The 18,002-nt window shown below is 35.9% G+C and overlaps 1 protein-coding gene across 1 annotated transcript; it reads left to right on the forward strand.

Moving 5' to 3' along the window:
* The first annotated feature begins 1,737 nt into the window (after positions 1-1,737).
* drd3 (dopamine receptor D3) lies at positions 1,738-16,330 on the forward strand. The gene is made up of 8 exons (XM_026201741.1): positions 1,738-2,294; positions 3,079-3,370; positions 4,946-5,058; positions 6,514-6,650; positions 8,331-8,524; positions 11,003-11,074; positions 13,082-13,445; positions 15,519-16,330. Exons 1-8 carry the CDS (start codon positions 2,254-2,256, stop codon positions 15,713-15,715), a joined length of 1,410 nt encoding a protein of 469 aa, XP_026057526.1. The 5' UTR covers positions 1,738-2,253; the 3' UTR covers positions 15,716-16,330.
* Positions 16,331-18,002: the final 1,672 nt, after the last annotated feature.

Here is an 18,002-nt window from a genome sequence, read left to right on the forward strand (position 1 = left end):
ATGAAAGACTTATTGTATTGGAGTAATTTTTAATAATGTTTAAATGACTCATCCATTACTATTATATTAATCATAATATAATCTATTTCAGATAAATTAATTACATTTTTTAAAAGCACTGAGCTATAAAAACTACAGTGAATATGTGCTCACAAATGTGATTCATTAAAATATTTTTGCAAAGGCTCTGGACAGTGATTAATTCGTCTGTGCAAATGTAGTTTGTCCTCGTGCACTGCGTTATTACCACTAGGTGGCAGTAATGCAATTAGACAAAATAAAGGAGCTTTTTATGGCCAGCAAGCAGCGGTTTACAGTCACAGGTGCTCAGATGCTCATTTCACTGCTGGCTCTTTGAATGTGGATGGCTGCACCTTAGTAAATAGCTGTCAGACTGATACTGAACACATTTTTCTTTGGACTGCAATAAAATCAGCAGACCTTCATTCATCCATCTTGGAGATAATTTAACTAAGTGTCAATTTATATAGCACTGGTAATGTGGAATTACAGACCAAGTAGACTGTATAGTACATCAGATGTAAGCAATAGCTTTTCAGGCATTGGATTTGGCACACGCTAGTTGTCTCTTCTTGAGCCTGGGCCTTGTTCTTCCCTGAGTGATGAGAAGAGACTATGATAAATGTGAACGTGTCACTTTCACCCCAGCCATAATGGGGTCCACACCTCTGGGCTGGTTTGTAAAATAAAAAATCCAAAACTAATTTCATTGTTTGCCACAGGGGACCTAAACATGCCTAGGTGTTTTTTTTGCTGTATATTTTTTCGCCTCCATATTCTACATTTATATTTCACTTTATTGTCCCTCATTTGTTCTTGTTTCTGATTTTCTGACCTCATATCTCCCCAGTTTGAGAGAGACCGGGGGCATGTTGTCACAAGGCAATCTCAAAAATCCAAATGAGTTTTCTCTTGTAGTGGATTTTTATGATGGAAAACATTATTTAACCACATTAGTTAAAATAAACTTAGATTGCAAAAAGCATCTTCATATTAATTTCATAATTTACTACTACATTATTAAAATCAAAAGAACTAACAATTAACTAACATTAACAAAGGATAGTCTTCTGTAATACTGTAGCCAATGAATAGCTCATTTATAGTTCATTTTAGTTAATGCAATAACTAATCATAACCAATGGGAATATTAAAAAAACAATCTGTTGTCAACTAAGAGTTTTAATTAAGAGTTGAATCATATCCTTTCTCATGTATATTTTTCAAAAATGTCAGGTGGGGGCAAGTTGTCACATTTTCTTGAGGATTTTACTGGAAGTTATATCATGTCTTTGAAATGTTATACATTTGCCAAAATAACGGTTTTATATTTTATCCTTTAACATTTTTTACTTTTATTTATTCAATCATTCATGTTCTTCTATACAGTTTATTTTTGTATTTTTCCTTTTATTTTTCATGTTGTATATAGAAATGTTAATTTCAGGTTCCATTGTGACAAATAACTTTATTTTGAGATTAATACATTTTAATGTATTTTTATTATAGCTATTATGTATTTCTCTGACCTAACAATAGACAGTTAATGGCAGCGTCTATTGTGACAAATTAACCCATATTGGATGACAGCATGCCCTGCTGCTGGAGCAGCCTGTGTTCAATGATCAGTAGCATTTTTCCTGGGCAATAACAGTGGGAATTTTATTAGCCAAGTTTATTATCAGGTCAGATTGTTGTAGCTATTGTGCTGTTAATAGGTCGGCTGGGTCTGTCACAGGTAACTGCTATTTTCAGACAATCGTTAGCAATCACATCCTGAGCGTGAACAAACGTCAGCGGGACGCGAATACCTTTAGAGCCATTAGATGATTTACAGTTGTGCTTTTTGATTAGCTCTTTTATTCTATCACCTACCTGGATTAACCTCAATATAGCTATATTTGATCTACCATCAAGCACTGAACTAATGAGAACAAAGATGCGTCGTGCGTAAAAAGACCTCTTGGAGACGGGAGTGAAGCGCTCGTCTCAAGACTGTAACCACCCGAGCTAATCAAGCTCTGTGCGAATCCATTTGGGTACTGGCTGCACGGAGTTATTCAATGCACAAAGGCATCTTGTGGAAGTATTTTTGGAGCTGTGCATTAGTAAGGTTCACATACGCTGTGCTCGTCCGGCGCGCGGTGAGGATGGAGCCCCTTTCTCAGCACCAACGGCTCGCGCTAAGAGCTACAGGACCGATAACTTTCATCTCAGAGAAAGTGCGTTCAGATGTGGTTATGTCTTGGTTCTACGCTGGAGAGGCTTAACAGGTAAACACATTATAAACTGTGTAATCTGCTGCATGGATGAAGTACCTATAGAATGATAAGCGATGCTATCCAGAAACGACTGGATAAATGCATGCGTTCTCACTGGCTTTCAGGGCGCATTTGTGCAGATTATCGCCAGCATTTTTTTTTTCCTGAGCATCAATAGGTGACTTTATATCAGGACTCGGAAATAAAAAATAGCAACTTTTTGATTTCCTTACATCAGTTCATCCATGTTAAAGATTTTTTTTATTTAGTTAAACTTTGAGATTAATTAAATATGATTTTTTTTTTTATTGGAGCTGCATGCATCTGACATTATTAAAATATAACATTATAATTTTTTTAACTTGAATCAATTGTGCATTATTAGCCTTAATGTATCTATTTATTAATTTATTATAAACCAAATGTAAAGGGTTGCATAAAATGGACTGGAGGAGACAGGTGTTCATCGCATATTCTGATGTGACAAATCAGGCATGTATCACCAAATGGCAAAATAGATTTTTGTGATACCTTATTTTTTTATTGCTGAATAGAATTTTCAAAAATATAAAAGCTGCACTGTGAATCAGAAAACATGTCAACTAAAGTCACCGAACACTTGTCATATCCCTAGCAGTCTCCGAGTCTCTTTGCAGTATATAAAATCCAGGCACGTCTGCATATAAACACAAGTTTCAGACACACTAGAAATGTTACGATGTACAGCATGTTGTCAAAACTTCTGTCCCTTGATGTTTGTGATTTGATCCCCACAAAAAGTCTTCTCTCTCCCCAGATCTTCCTCAATCATGGCAGTGTTTAGCAGCAGTGAATGGCAGTGGAATGACTCAGAACATTCTGAGGGAAACTACAGCCTGATATCAGGCACTGAAGAAGTGAAGCGGAATTACTATGCCATGCTCTTTTCCCTACTCATCCTAGCTATTGTGTTTGGGAATGTCCTGGTGTGTATTGCTGTGCTTAGAGAGAAAGCTCTGCAGACCACCACCAATTACCTGGTGGTCAGCTTGGCTGTGGCTGATCTCTTGGTTGCCTCACTGGTCATGCCCTGGGTGGTCTATTTGGAAGTGAGTAGACAAGAACCTTACCGTAGCCTATAGTTCAGAGCATTTCTGTATTGACAACTATTACTATACAAAAATAAAAGGTTCTATATTGGCATTGACAGTTCAATGAAGAGGTTCATAAAGATACATAAAATCTTTTCAATAGACAAAAGATTCTTTATAGTTGAAAAAGGTCTTTAGATTATTAAAATGTTCTCTTTCATCTAAAACAAACCAATTCACTAGAATGAATATATGAGACATGACCACAAGTCGACTCATTAGCATGAACCAGACTTCCAACTTTGCATATGAATCAGATTCTTTGGACTGAATCAGACTTCTGGATGCTACATTATGCTGAAGCATGGTCCGTTTAGATGAGTGCATTTGATCATTCCCTCAGGTTATACATTAAACACACTGATGCAGTCATTGTCAAACTAATCAGCTTTCTGTTATTCAATGCAGCCAATTCACATGACCAATTTAACCAACTTGTGTCTTATGGTACAGTCATATTGGTGGAATAAAAATAAATCCAAGATCTATTGTCTATAGTTTAGATGTCTATAAAGCACAGCTCACAGAGAAGCCTCTTTCACACCAAGCAGCTTTCTGTTGGTCAACATGGCTAATTCGCTTGACCAACTGAAACCATTGCAAAATCTGCATGTGGAATGCAAAAACAAACAACCACTTATAATGTCTCGAGGGATCCACAGATTTGTGCTGTGTAGTTGATTACTAGACATTGACATAAGAAACAAGACTCAAATCAGCAATAATCAGTAAAAAGCAATATTGGAGAGTGCTGCAGGGATGACGTCAAAACCCAGAGATTTTCTCATGGGGCTTTATTATGGGGTTAGGCTTTTAGGTTGGTGGTATACGTCAAACCAAGATGATACTTCAGCATGCTTTCGAATGTAAATTACACACATTAAAAGCACAATTTTGTAAAGCTGTTATAATTGTTTTAAAGCCATATGTTTGTAATATATAAATAAGAATGTTCAGGGTGTGACTGTGTGCTGGAGAACAAAGCATTCAATACCATCCATTTACGTTTACCACAGACCTTATTTTACTCATAAATTGTAAAACCCCATTATAAAAAGCCCATAGGGAAATCTTGAGGGAACCCATTGTGAGTTAGTCTTCTGGGTTTTCATCCCATCATACTTGATTCAGTGTCTTCTAAATGATCAATAATTACTTTTCACTTTGGTTAAGGATAAAATTCTTTCATCCATCAATGAAAAACTGCAATTTTTACTTTTAGAGCTACAACCTAGACCCTAGCAGTCTGATTCTGGAGCAAGCAGTTCATTCATCACTGCCAGAGCCTTATTACACCTCCCTTGACACTCGAATGGGCTTTATTGTTGTAGGCCCTCTGAGAGATGGGCCAAGGGTTCGCCTGTAGGACATTCATTATTAGCAAAACGAGTGTGGGATAAAAGGTGGGACTGTCAAAAAGAGTTCTCTCCTTCCTAACTTTGAAGAAACCATATGTCAGGCAGTGCGGCTAGAAATAAGTTGCTCAGTTGGACATATTATGTACATTAATATGATCCTGTTGTACCTGTGCAGGTGGTTGGTGGAGCTTGGCTCTTCAGTCGCTTGTATTGCAATGTTTTTGTGACCCTGGATGTGATGATGTGCACTGCAAGCATACTCAACCTGTGTGCCATCAGCATCGACAGGTAGGGAGCTAGTAATAAATGTTGGCTTGATTTTTAGTGCTTCTTTTTTAGGAATTCATTATTCTGGGTTTACTACAAACAACCTTTCTTTTTAAAGGTTCTTTGTTGGCATCCATGAAGAACCTTTAACATCCATCACAATTCTTTACAGTGAATCAAGATTCATTAGATTATTCAAATGTTCTTCAGACGAAAGAAAAATTTATTATTTTTAAAACAGTTTACTGCAAAGTTTTTTTTCTGTATGAAATGATCTAATTCTAAATCTTTGTCACCATAACAATAAAAAAATAACTTAACAAATAATTTACAAATGATTTAAGCTCAAATAATGCAATAATAATAATAATAATAATAATAATAATAATAAAGTTTCAATTCATGTAATTTACAATGTAAATTAACTTTTTCTGCGTTTAAATCCCGCAAAAAAATTGGCCTCATTCACTTCCAAACTAAGTCTCTTATGGTAAAATGACATTAGCAAAATTTTGCAAAAATCAAATCAATCAGGGTCAGTGTGGCAAATATGTATGACCAACTGAACCCAATGCAAAATCTGCATGAAGAAATCTTTCACATTCAAATGAAATTTCCATTCACATGGATTCCTACTGAAATGACTGGATTTTGCCCACAAAAAATTGCGTATAATGATGTGACTGCACTTTTACTGTAACCTCAACTTTTCGCTTCTTTTTTTAATTAAACAAGGGATGAGTCGAAACTATTCTACATTACGCCAAAAATTACCTTTACTGAACCCAAAATATTCCTTTCATATGGTATTAGTAAGTGACAGGTGCATCATTATCACCTTCATACATAGAGCTGGGAGGGGTCCTTGTTTTCATTTTGATTGCATGGCATGAGTGCGAAAACATACTGAAGTTTAATTAGTTGAATAAGGGCAAGGGTGAGATGCTGATCATAAAGGACGAAACGATTTAATAGAAAAGATAAAAATGTATGAGAAATTTTCAGCTGGGGGAGAAAACAGAACATGTTTAGGTTGATTACGCCTTTCGGACTGGCTGGTTCACCTCTCTCTTTCCTCTGTGGTATTCTGTACTTGTAAGAACAGTAGATGTAAAAAACGCTCATGAAGAGTTAATATAATTGCGTTTGTGCATCATTCTGTTGAAATGGTCGAGCATAATTTATCCCTCTTCCGTGTATAGATGTTGCAAATTCTCTTTCAATGTCATTCAGTGTTCATTTGTAATCAGATATTTAACACTTCGTGGCAGATGCGGAAAAAAAGCTTTGTAGTTAGAGCTTATCTGAAATTGACTTTGATCACTTGTTCATATCAGAACAAGAAAAATTACTTTGCGGGGTCATTTTAAAATGTTGTTCAATCTCATAACTCATACTTTTCATGCTTCAGTGAATGTGACCTTTTTTTAATCAGCATTCCCATTTCTTCTGAGATTAATTCTTGCGTCTGTGAAGGTATACAGCCGTGGTGATGCCAGTGCTATACAACACCACTCACAGCTCCCGCAAAAGGGTTTCAGTCATGATTGCAACAGTTTGGGTCCTTGCTTTTGCAGTCTCCTGCCCTCTTCTGTTTGGATTCAACACTACAGGTGAGCTGTTCAACTAGAGGGTTGTGATAAAATAAAAAGATATTCATGAATTACATCACATAAGGTGTAGCACTGTGGGTGGTATTGGGGGCGGGACAATCACATTCTAGAGAGCTTTTGACTGGACAAAAATTTGTCTTGTACATGGGTCTTCATAGATGAGTCATCAATATTTTTTTAGAAAAGAGAGACTATAAACTTCAAATGCATAAGCTTGCAAATGGTTAATTTTGTCAACAAACTTAAATAAGATCCAAAAGGTTAGAATAATTAAGATCTTTTATGATTTTGAAAAAAGTCCTTTATGCTCACTAAGGCTGAATTTATTTGATCCAAAATACAGTGAACTAAATACAAATGGGGAAATATTATTACAATTCAAATGACTGCTTTTTATTTGAATATATTTTTAAAAGTAATTTATTTGTGTGAATGCAAAGTTTAATTTTGTGCAACTGAATTTTCTAATATTCTTTTAAAATACATTAAATTAGAAATCTGTTATTTAAGTTATAATAATAGGTAACAGTTCTACTGTTTTTATTACATTTTTTGATAAAATAAATTCAGTCTTAGTGAGCAGTGTTGAGGGAAGTTACTATTAAAAGTAATGCATAACAATACTGCGTTACTCCCATAAGTTACTAATGACGTTACTTGGGTTACTTTGTATGTAAAGTCATGATTTATATCACTTTTTAAATCTGGGCTGGGCTTGCTTGTTTGTTTTTAATATAAAAAAGTAATATTTTTGGCCACTGTGAAAGCCCTTTCACACCAAAAGTGAAACGAATATAGGCCTGAGGAAATGTAAATTCATGTCAGCAAGATTTTTTATGTTTTTAAATGATTTTAAATTTAAAAGTAAAGTGGTACTTTACTAGTTACATGAAAAAGTAATCTGGTTACATAACTTGTACTACTTGAGGAATAGACTTTTCTCAAAAACACTTTTAAAAAAATCTTCTGAGAAAATCTTCAGAGTTTGTGTTTTTAATAATATCCATTGACCAAAAACCAAAAATCTAACTATCTACAAAAGCGTAGCTTAACTGTAAATCAACTACTTTACATGATGTTCTACATTTGCATGATAATCAACAAGTAGCTTCCTCAACCATATAGTTTCAAAATATGAGAAAGCATTAGAGTTTTATCTTGGGGGCCAATTATATAGATATAGCTTTCATTGAGCTACAATCAGATGTTGATAAATTAGTTTGCAAAGAAATAAACCATTCATTTAATTTGAGTAATCAGTTAATTAGTTTCATGGTGAGATATAATGAATGCCATCTCTCTCTCACTCACACACACACACACACACACACACACACACACACACACACACACAAGCCTCGCAGATATGCATGTGATTTGTTCTGCTTTGGCTGCATGTACTGCAGATGGGAGAGAAGGACTTTGAGGCTCTAATTATGCTGCCGCAGATACAATTTTATACATCGCAGATTACTGCTGATAGTATTGATTATACTTCCAACACAGCTGGCATACATCCACACTAACTCATTACCTCATATCTGTGATTTTCAATCTTTATTACTTTATGTTAGACAATGGAATATTTTACTGGTGTTACAGCAAACAAAAGAATCACAACACCGGCGAAATGTATCTACTGTAAAGTATGACAAATATGTCGTGTGTTTGTTTTTGCAGATAACCCTGCAGTGTGCTCGATTTCAAATCCCGATTTTGTTATCTACTCCTCTGTGGTGTCGTTTTACTTGCCGTTCATCGTGACCCTTCTGGTCTACGTGCGCATCTACATCTTTCTCAGAAGGAGACGGAAGAGAATCACCTTCCGTCAAGGCAGTGGCAAAGTTCAGCCATCATCTCTACCACTATCTGCGGTAAGAGTAGATACAGGACTCTCACATTTCACCTCCACACGTGATCTCCTCCAACTGTTTTGGATTCTCTGCTCTACTTGCAACACACATAATCCACCAATAACTGTGCATGATGACTATAGAAGTATCAGTTACCGGTGGTAAGTATAGATTAGAAACACATCTAAACTCCAACTTCAATCTTGGATCGAAACTCTGTATTACATTTCACTTAAATCACAAGAAGCCTGGAATCCAGTCTGTCTTTGTTAGGAAACATTACTTGGTTGTTTTATTCAGTGAAACAACTCTCCCTATCAGCCGACAGAGCCTTTGTATCATTGCCTCTCTGTGAAAGTGAGATGCACAGTCAGGTCTTTGGAAAAGTTCCAGAAAAAGCCATTCAGCTACGCGCCCTAGGAATTTTATTGCAAGATTTAGTTCCAGCTAACTGGAGCAAAATTTGATATGGAGAAAAGGCTTTGTAGGCTGCCCTGAATATTTTTCTTCCTGTTAAAAAGGCTCCTTTTCCCATTCTATCTAATTTGAATAAAGAAAATGAAGTCCAAGCACAGACTTACATATATGAGCTATAAATTGATTTACAGAACTGGGGTTTGTACTGTTCATATTTAAAACGAAACAATCAGCGTTAAGGGTTTTATTAAAGGGGTCATATGATGCTGTTAAAAAGAACATTATTTGTGTATTTGGTGTAATGAAATGTGTTTATATGGTTCAAGGTAAAAAAAACACTTTATTTTCCGTATAATGTACATGATTTTTTCTCCTCTATGCCCCACTTTCTGAAACGCGTCGATTTTTACAAGGCTCGTCGGTCTGAAAAGCGAGGTGTGCTCTGATTGGTCAGCTATCCAGTGCGTTGTGACTGGCCGAATAAATCAAATGTGTTACGAAAATGTTACGCCCCTTAACATATTGGGATGCCCTGTCCGGCGGGAGTGATGAGACACAAACATTATAACCCATTATAAACGTGATATAAACATTATTTTTAATCGTGTCCTTTTTTGGAAGGCCAAACAAAATAGTTTCGCTTTCACAAAGAAACAACGTCACACACTGCCTTGAGTGAGTGGCTTGGGAATGGCACAGGCAGCAAATTTAACGAAGCAGCTTGTGGAAACCAGATGTGACAACCCCAGGCTGGACTCCACTTCGTCCACGTTGAAAGCCTATTCGGCAATCCACAGTGCAAAGTCAGCTCTAAGCATGACTAAGCGGATATCGTCCTCTTTTGGAAGGCCAAACAAAGTTGTTTCGTTTTCACAACCAAACACAAAGCGTTTATTCAACATAATGGTGGAAACAACAATACTACAATGAAAATAAAAGGTACACCTTCTTTCTTTGCGTGAACATCTGGGCAGCGTTATGTAAATCTTCCCACATAGTGACGTAGAGAAGTGGGGGCGCATTAGAACGAGGCATTTTAGGGGGGTCTGAATGAGCCTTAACTTTTATAAAGAATATCTCTTTGGATTTGAGACTTTAGTCTTTGCAACTTCACAGATCTTCATGCACCAAGAGCTTGTAATTTGAATCGCATTATATGACCCCATTAAAGAAATGGTAAACTCAAAAATGAAAACTGTCATAATTCACTCACCTTCGTGTTATTCCAAACTTGTGTGACATTCAAGATTCTTTTTTTATTTTTTTTTATTTTTTGGTCATTTCAAAGAAAATGAATGAGGTCTGATATTGTTCTTCAAAAATCGTCCCTGGACGAAAAAATAGGGGTGCGCGATATACGGGAAGACATTAGATTTTGGACTATCGTCTCTATAGTGGTTACATGCTTACGTGACGCTGCTGTGTTATGTGATCATGAAAACTTGTGCATGCATTTGCACGTGTTTTTAAGAATTGCAGTTTGAAAACAAGTGATTTTAAGCCGTTAAAATGCAATCAGCAGCAAAAGAGAACTCATTTCGCTATATACGTGTACAGTTTTAAAGAGCGCTGTCAGAGAGGCCAGCGCAAGTGAAGACGGTGCTCATAGAGCGTGGGAATGTTAAACGGGGTTCACTTTATAGGCCTTGAATAGTTAAATATATACAGTTGTCCAAAATATCCTTCTTTGCTAGTATCCTCATAAACATAGTACATCTTAAGTGAAAGCAAACAGGTGAGAAAGAAGAACAGTAGATTGAATCCGGGAAGCTCTTAAAGTGACAGCAGTCTAATATTCCTGCTTTCATTCATGTTAATCAAACAACAAAATAAGAGAAAATCTCTCACTACTTTACTAAATGACTTCTGCAACTGAAGAAATATATATATTTAACTTACACAGTGGAGAATATGTAGTGTTTTTATAAATTTGATTACTTAATGTATGTAGCACTTCTTATTTATTTTCTTCTACTGTAATTTTTTCTTTTAGTTTTTTTTTGTGATATTTTCAAAGGTCTAAAAATTTGTAATTTAGAGCCTTTGTTTTCCACACGCTGACTCTTTAACATTTCTCCGCAGGAGACGTGTTTACAAGACAACACTCACAAAGAGAAAAGAGACCTTTCCCCCATCAGGATCAATGTGATAAATGTGCGTATACCATTGTGTGTCTGCATTTGTGTACAGAAATGTGTGACTACTCTAATCTTGCATGAAATGAGGCTTCTCAGAGCAACAGAGCCTGTGAAGAAATCTTACAAGGTATATTGAGATTGCTGGCAGCATTCTCCCTCCTGTTTTAGCACAGCGAGTGTGTTTCTGATGCCATGCCTCCATAGACTTATCCCTGCGGCTGTAAGCTGTGAACTGAAAATTTGTGGCTCTGACGTATGGCCCCCAACTTCCTCTGGCTGGTGATTTACTCCCTTCACTGGCACACTCTGTTTGTTGAAAACATTTCCACATCAAAGTTAGGAAGCTTTGGTAAGGAGCCACAGGAAATGTGTTCAATGCAGCTGTTAGCTGAGGCCCAGGGCTAAGAGCTGTGATATAAATTAAAGAGATACTGATTAACTGAAGAATATATCTTTGGATTTGAGACTTTAGTCTTTGCAACTTCACAGATCTTCATGCTTGTAACACTCCAAAGAGAACAACGTGATCTCATGAGAATACGTGTGTATTTTTACGTTAAATGTTGTTCTACCACACGTACATTTACTTACGTTTTCATGCACATAGAAACGTACAATTTAGACGTAATTATAGCAGTAAAACATACTAATACTTACGTGTTAGCAGCTAAAAAAACGTAAATAATTTAAAGTAAATTAATGTATATGAATTCCCATGTATTAATATTAAAATCGTGGCTTTAATGATTTAAATCTGTTGTATTTAAATCATATCAATACATGTTTTTATTCAATTTATTGAAAGCAGTTTACTTGTCTACTGAATAAGCTGTATAAAAGAGGAGATGCAATGTGACTGATAAGATATTTGCATTAAAAGAGATAGTTTAGAGTTTAGAAGTTTAGAAGTTTACGGTTGATAAGTATTTTTTTTTTTATCTCTTATGCTCACAAATACTGATTATTTGCAAAAAATACTGTAAAACAGTAATATTGTTAAACAATATAACAATTTAAAATAATTATTTTAATATATTTTAAAATGTAATTTACTCCTGTGATGGCAAAGCTGAATGCTCAGCAGCTATTTCTCCAGTCTTCAGTATCACGATCCTTCAGAAATCATTCAGATATGCTGATTTGCTGCTCATTAAACATTTATTATCAATGTTAAAAACAGTTGTACTGCTTAAAACCTTACTGGATACATACTTGAATTTATTTTAAATAGAAATATTTTGAAACATCATAAATATTTTTGTTGATACTTAAGATCAATTGCTGAATATAAAAAATCATAATGACCCTAAACTTTTGAATGATTGAGTACAAAAAAAAAATTGTTTATTATATTTAAAATATATTATAATAACCATGAAATGTTTTCTTTATTTCTATCTAGATAATACAAGAATATAAATTTACTTTAGAAATAACATTTCATAAGATATTCTGAAAAAAATTCTAAAAGTGTAAACATTTTGTTACATATAATCTTAAAATAATTCAAAAACATTTTACCATTTGGGTGAATAGAAAATTACTTTTTTGCTGTTTATTTTGTTGAAAAAGATAATCCGCTATCTATAAAAATCTAAAGGCTTTTAAAATAACTTTTTAAAAGTTACATTTTAAATAATGTAGTGTATTTCTCATTACTATTTTATATCCAATGAGAAGGTTTGGTTACTGGAAATTATGATTTTAAGAAGATATGGCTGGAAAAACAGCAAATGTGTAGTTAGTAGCCAAAGAGTTACTGGTTCATTGCCCTTTCTCACGGAATTGCAAAGTCAAGAAAGCAATCCAAAACTAGTCCAATGTGTAAGGCGGTGTGAAATCAGCTTCATACTGCAACAAAAATACTCAGAAGTCCTTGAGACGATATCATTCTATTCAAGGAAATGAGGACAGCATACCTCCTTGTGCTAATTAATTATAGAACAGACATGCTTGCAGGAATAAAGATATGCAGCACACCTTGAAGTTTGCATGCCTGCATTTCATCTCCCTATCTGTTCAGGAAACCAAGGAGCAGGTGATGCGTCCGCGGCTCCTCGCCAGCTGCCTGTGGCGTAAGCGGCCTCAAACCGCCCCTGCCGAGAACTCGCTGCTGCCTCCTGTGATCACGCTGAACTACTGCAGCATCAGCCAGGCATCCTTTGCTCGTACTGAGCAAGATGCAAACCGTGAGGAAGAGGAGGGTGGGGACGAGGAGCAGGTGACCGTTAGGAGCTGCGAGGTGAAGAAGTTGTCAAACGGACGCACACACACAACCCTGCATCCGCCGCGGCCCGCTCGTATCATGGTGTGTCCCAGTCAGGTCCGCTGTAGAAGTATGCACTCCAAGGAAAAGAAAGCCACACAGATGTTGGCCATCGTTCTGGGTGAGAGGCTTGTGCTGCTTGTACAGGCTCTATTATTAAATTCGTTTATAACAAACAAACAAAAATTATATTTTAGCATTTCTAGGGTGGTTAGTGGTGCAGAAATTACACGCTTCTCCTTTAAAGGGATAGTACACCCCAAAAAAATTTAATTCTGTTATATTTATTCATGCTCGAGTTGTTACAAACCTGTATGAATTTCACTCTTCTACAAAACACAAAAGAAGAAATTTTGAACAATCTGCATAACCAAACAGTTTTTTTTTTCAAAATTTTCTACAAATACATTTAAGCTTTAATACATAAAAAATCTATTTTAGTAATTTCATCAAGTTGTATGCTTTTATAAAACTAAATAAGTTGGACAATCACATTGGTTAACATTGGTAGAACGTTTGCCATTTAACAGTAATGGCATCATTGTAAAATTTGCATACTTCATTGTGTTTGGTCTTGCTTCTTGCATTTATTTGCATACTGACTGACTTGTTTGTTTTTTACTTCCATTTGTCGCCCTGAGCATCATAAAAACAGTGACACAGTGATGCGACATTTAATTTACGCTGAACTTGAAAATTGTCTCACTTTATATTCTATCTTGTTTTGGCCCAAGGCCATTTGTATTCATAATTTTGAAGGTTAAACTCACTTGTCTGTTTTCCCTTGGTGCCCCACTTGAGATCATATATGCATTATATAATAAGTTACAATAAACAATCACTTATTAAATGGAAGGTCAAAGATTCATAAGAAGAGCTACTTTTAAAAAGTTTGGGGTAGGGAAGATTTTTTTATTTCTTTATGCATTTACTTTATTAAAGATTCAGTAAAACCAGGAACACTGAAATATTTTTGGAGTATATCACGATGCATGTGCATGCTTTCCTCTTAATGTAAACAAGGTGTAACACATTCATTGTTCACATGCAGAAAAATCATGCACATGCACATTTTTATTCCAAAGATGAACTGAGGTCTTACAGGTTTGGAACGACGTCAGGGTGAATAATTAATGACAGAATTTTAATTTTGGGGTGAATTATCCCTTTAAAAATATACTGACCCAAATGTTTGTAAATAACTATTAATAAACACGTCTAGTGGTGTGACACATTGAGAATAAGAACTCCAGTGATCAAATCCCAGGTGAAGCTATCACCATTTTATTTTGTAATTTCACTGACTTGATTAACTCGACCTCTGTCGCACATCATTATCAGCACTGATATTCATCCCTTTCACATGTCTCCGAGGTGATGGGGAGGGACATGTAATTTATGAAATTCATCGTCTTGCTGATTGCTTACAGCAAATTGATTTCGTGATTTTTATCTTCACTATTGCAAAACTGTTTTTCTTTCATATCAGGTGTCCTGACGCCTCCCCCCTTCAACCCGAGCACATGCCACTATACTATTTTTTCAATCAATGATTCACTTAGTTTCTCATCTGACATTTTGAAAGTGGGTTTCAGAGTCGCTCTGTGAAGCTCAGCCTGCGTCTGGCATGTGCTACAGCTCGTCAGTTTGCGACGAGAAGCCACCTGGGGAAAAAAGGAAGATGCTGAATGCCAATAGCTTCATGCAACACCTACAAAGTATAGTCAGACTACAACATACTAGTTTTATACAACATCAAGTACCAAATAACCAATTTGTCTGTATTAGTATGGACTGATGACCCATGAGTCAGTTTTCTGTAAAGTGATAAATGACATTGATGGTAATCTGAGACGTCTGCTTAATTAAGGAGGAAATTAAATCACACTCATGGAGACAGATGTCTTGGATCGAGGGAATGGCTCAGCTGCCTCAGTTCAAAGTCAATTGGTCAGGGTTGTCACATGACTATTTTGCAAGTGGTCAAGGTTTTTGAGTGCTAAAAACACCTGGTTTTTTATTTTCAACAAAGCAGTTTGTCATTTTTTTCAGAAAACTCTTAGAAGAGAAGTTCATCTGAAAAGCCTCTTGGCTTTATTTCTTGGCAATTTTAGCTCTTTTTTTTAAATGGATGTTACCACATTTGCTGTTATGTGTTCCTGTTGATTCATTGTTTGTGGTTTTTGTCTTGCAGGGGTTTTTCTTATTTGCTGGCTGCCCTTCTTTGTGACCCACATCCTAAACACTCACTGCAGAGCTTGTCACATTCCTCCTGAGGTCTACAGCGCCTTCACTTGGCTCGGCTATGTCAACAGCGCTCTCAATCCAGTCATCTACACCACATTCAACACTGAGTTCCGCAGAGCCTTTATTAAAATCCTGAGTTGTTAAACCATTGGCTATTCTCCCGTATAATGCCCAATGCATCTTCCAGACATTATGGATTCAATTTTGGGATACAAAGCGCCAAATGCAGGGGATATTAAAGACCTTGAACAATCTGAAGGGGATTTCAAATTCACTACACTTGAAATTGGTGGATTAGCGTTCATCTGTATCTTCTTCAAACTCCATAGATCATTTTGAGATGACAGACCAATCTGGAGTTCCAGATGGTGCTTCACACTCAACAACCAAGCCTAGAATATCTTCTGGACATTGTTCACCACCTTGTCGCATGCAGAGCGAAGTCTGAGATCATCATCGTGTTTGCATGTGTCACACCGCTGAATGAAACTGAATTGAGTTTTGACTGAAACTATTCAGTTGTAAAACAACAAAGAAAACTGTTTATGTGGCTACAAAGCCCAGTGATTTGTCAAAAGGACCATGAAGCAGGTGGACCACAGGAGCGGAAAGTATTAAAAGCTCCAAGATGTGTTGTGCCTTTAATGGTTTCTCCCTCCTAAGAGCGAGTTTCGTGATCCAACTGCATATCAGGATAGAAAAGAGAAGAGATGGTTATGATTGTCATGGATAAAACATGATTTTGTGCTGTGAATTAAAGCTACATTGAATCCCATAAAACCTGGTGTCATCTGAAATATATACATGGAAGCTTTATGTCTATTTTGCATAGGCTTTATTAAATTTGAGATGCAAATAATATTTATATAAATACAAATATATACAAATACATAACTCTTATATGCTTATCAATGATGCATTTATTTTATAAAACATACAGTTAAAACAGTAATATTATTATAATTAAAAATAATTGTTTCCAATTTGAATATATTATTCCTTGTGATGACAATACAGACTTTTCAGCAGCCATTACTCCCGTCCCAGTATCATATGATCTTTTAAGGAATTATTAAAATATGCTGAATTTGTACTCAAGAAACAAAGTTTTGCGGTTTAATATTTTGTTTGAAACAAATATATAAATTTTTTTGAGGATTCTTTGATGAATAGATTCTTTGAAGAATATGTTAATAATAACAGCATTTAGTTGAAATCCTCCTTTTAAATATGCATGTCCCTTTTATGTTCTAGTAAAAAAAAAAACTATTTATTAACCCATACAGACCCCAAACTTTTGAACATTAGTGTAAATAAACAAGCCTTTATTGTCACTTTTGATCAATTTAATGCATCCTTGCTCAATAAAATTATTAATTTCTTTAAATATATATATATTACTATTACTTTGAATGGTAGTATGTGTATAGACATTTATCTTTATTATAGACACATCTATACTATATATCGTATATCAAATCAAAATCTCTTTTGATCTCAGATCTGCTATTTGCCATACAACAAAACTGTTATGAGAAATGTGAACCCATGGTCTCATATCATGTTCAACAAAACCTGAACAGCTACAAACACATCTTGCACTATATCTTACACAGCATTAAACCACAAGTTCTTAAAAAGTTTTTTTTTTTGTCTTACCTCATTAATTATTTATTGCTAGGGAAAGAAACGTGCCAGGACTACAACTGCCAGGATAAAATAGATGCATGGCGCCTTTGCATATACGTGAACAAATATTGGATTAAAAAGACAAAAGTGTCTGAAGGTTGAAAGAGAAATATGAAGAACATGACCCAAGGAGATGAGTGTGTGTGAAAGTAGATAAGCCAGTTTGTTGATCTGAAGTGAGTGAATGAAAAGGTGCAGGAGTGAACTGAGTGAATTAAAACAAGCGAGTCGATTGGGCAACAGCGTGAAAGACAAGGTGTTTGAACAGACAAGGAAAAAAAGACGCTTTGAATTTCAACCAGCATTGATGGAGAACTCAGCTGGAATTCAGCTGATTATACAGAAAAAGATTTTGAAAAAGCGTCATGCTCAAGTGTGGCTTGACCCACAGTGTAGCTTTTCCAGACACACCTGTGGATACTCTGCATGTGTGCCCTAATGAGTGTGTGTGAGTGCAGCAATAGAGGGACTGAATGTGAATGATGGCCTCCTCTCACTAATCACTAAACGCTGGCGAGACTCCAGGCCTCTCCTAATGTGTGTGGTCCGGCACGCACACAGAATCTTAGCTCTAACTTGCTGTCAGTGAGAGTGACAGCTAATGAATTCAAAATGGTGTTTCTCTCGCAAATCCGGCTCTCCTTCGGTCTTTCTGTTCTCGACTGCTTTGTATGTTTCTAACGCACTCACTTCCTGCAGTAGATCGCAATCTGACTGCATTGTGGTCCAGCTTTTGTGAAGA

This window comes from Carassius auratus, chromosome 24 (genome assembly GCF_003368295.1).
Source record: "Carassius auratus strain Wakin chromosome 24, ASM336829v1, whole genome shotgun sequence".
NCBI classification, from domain to species: domain Eukaryota; kingdom Metazoa; phylum Chordata; class Actinopteri; order Cypriniformes; family Cyprinidae; genus Carassius; species Carassius auratus.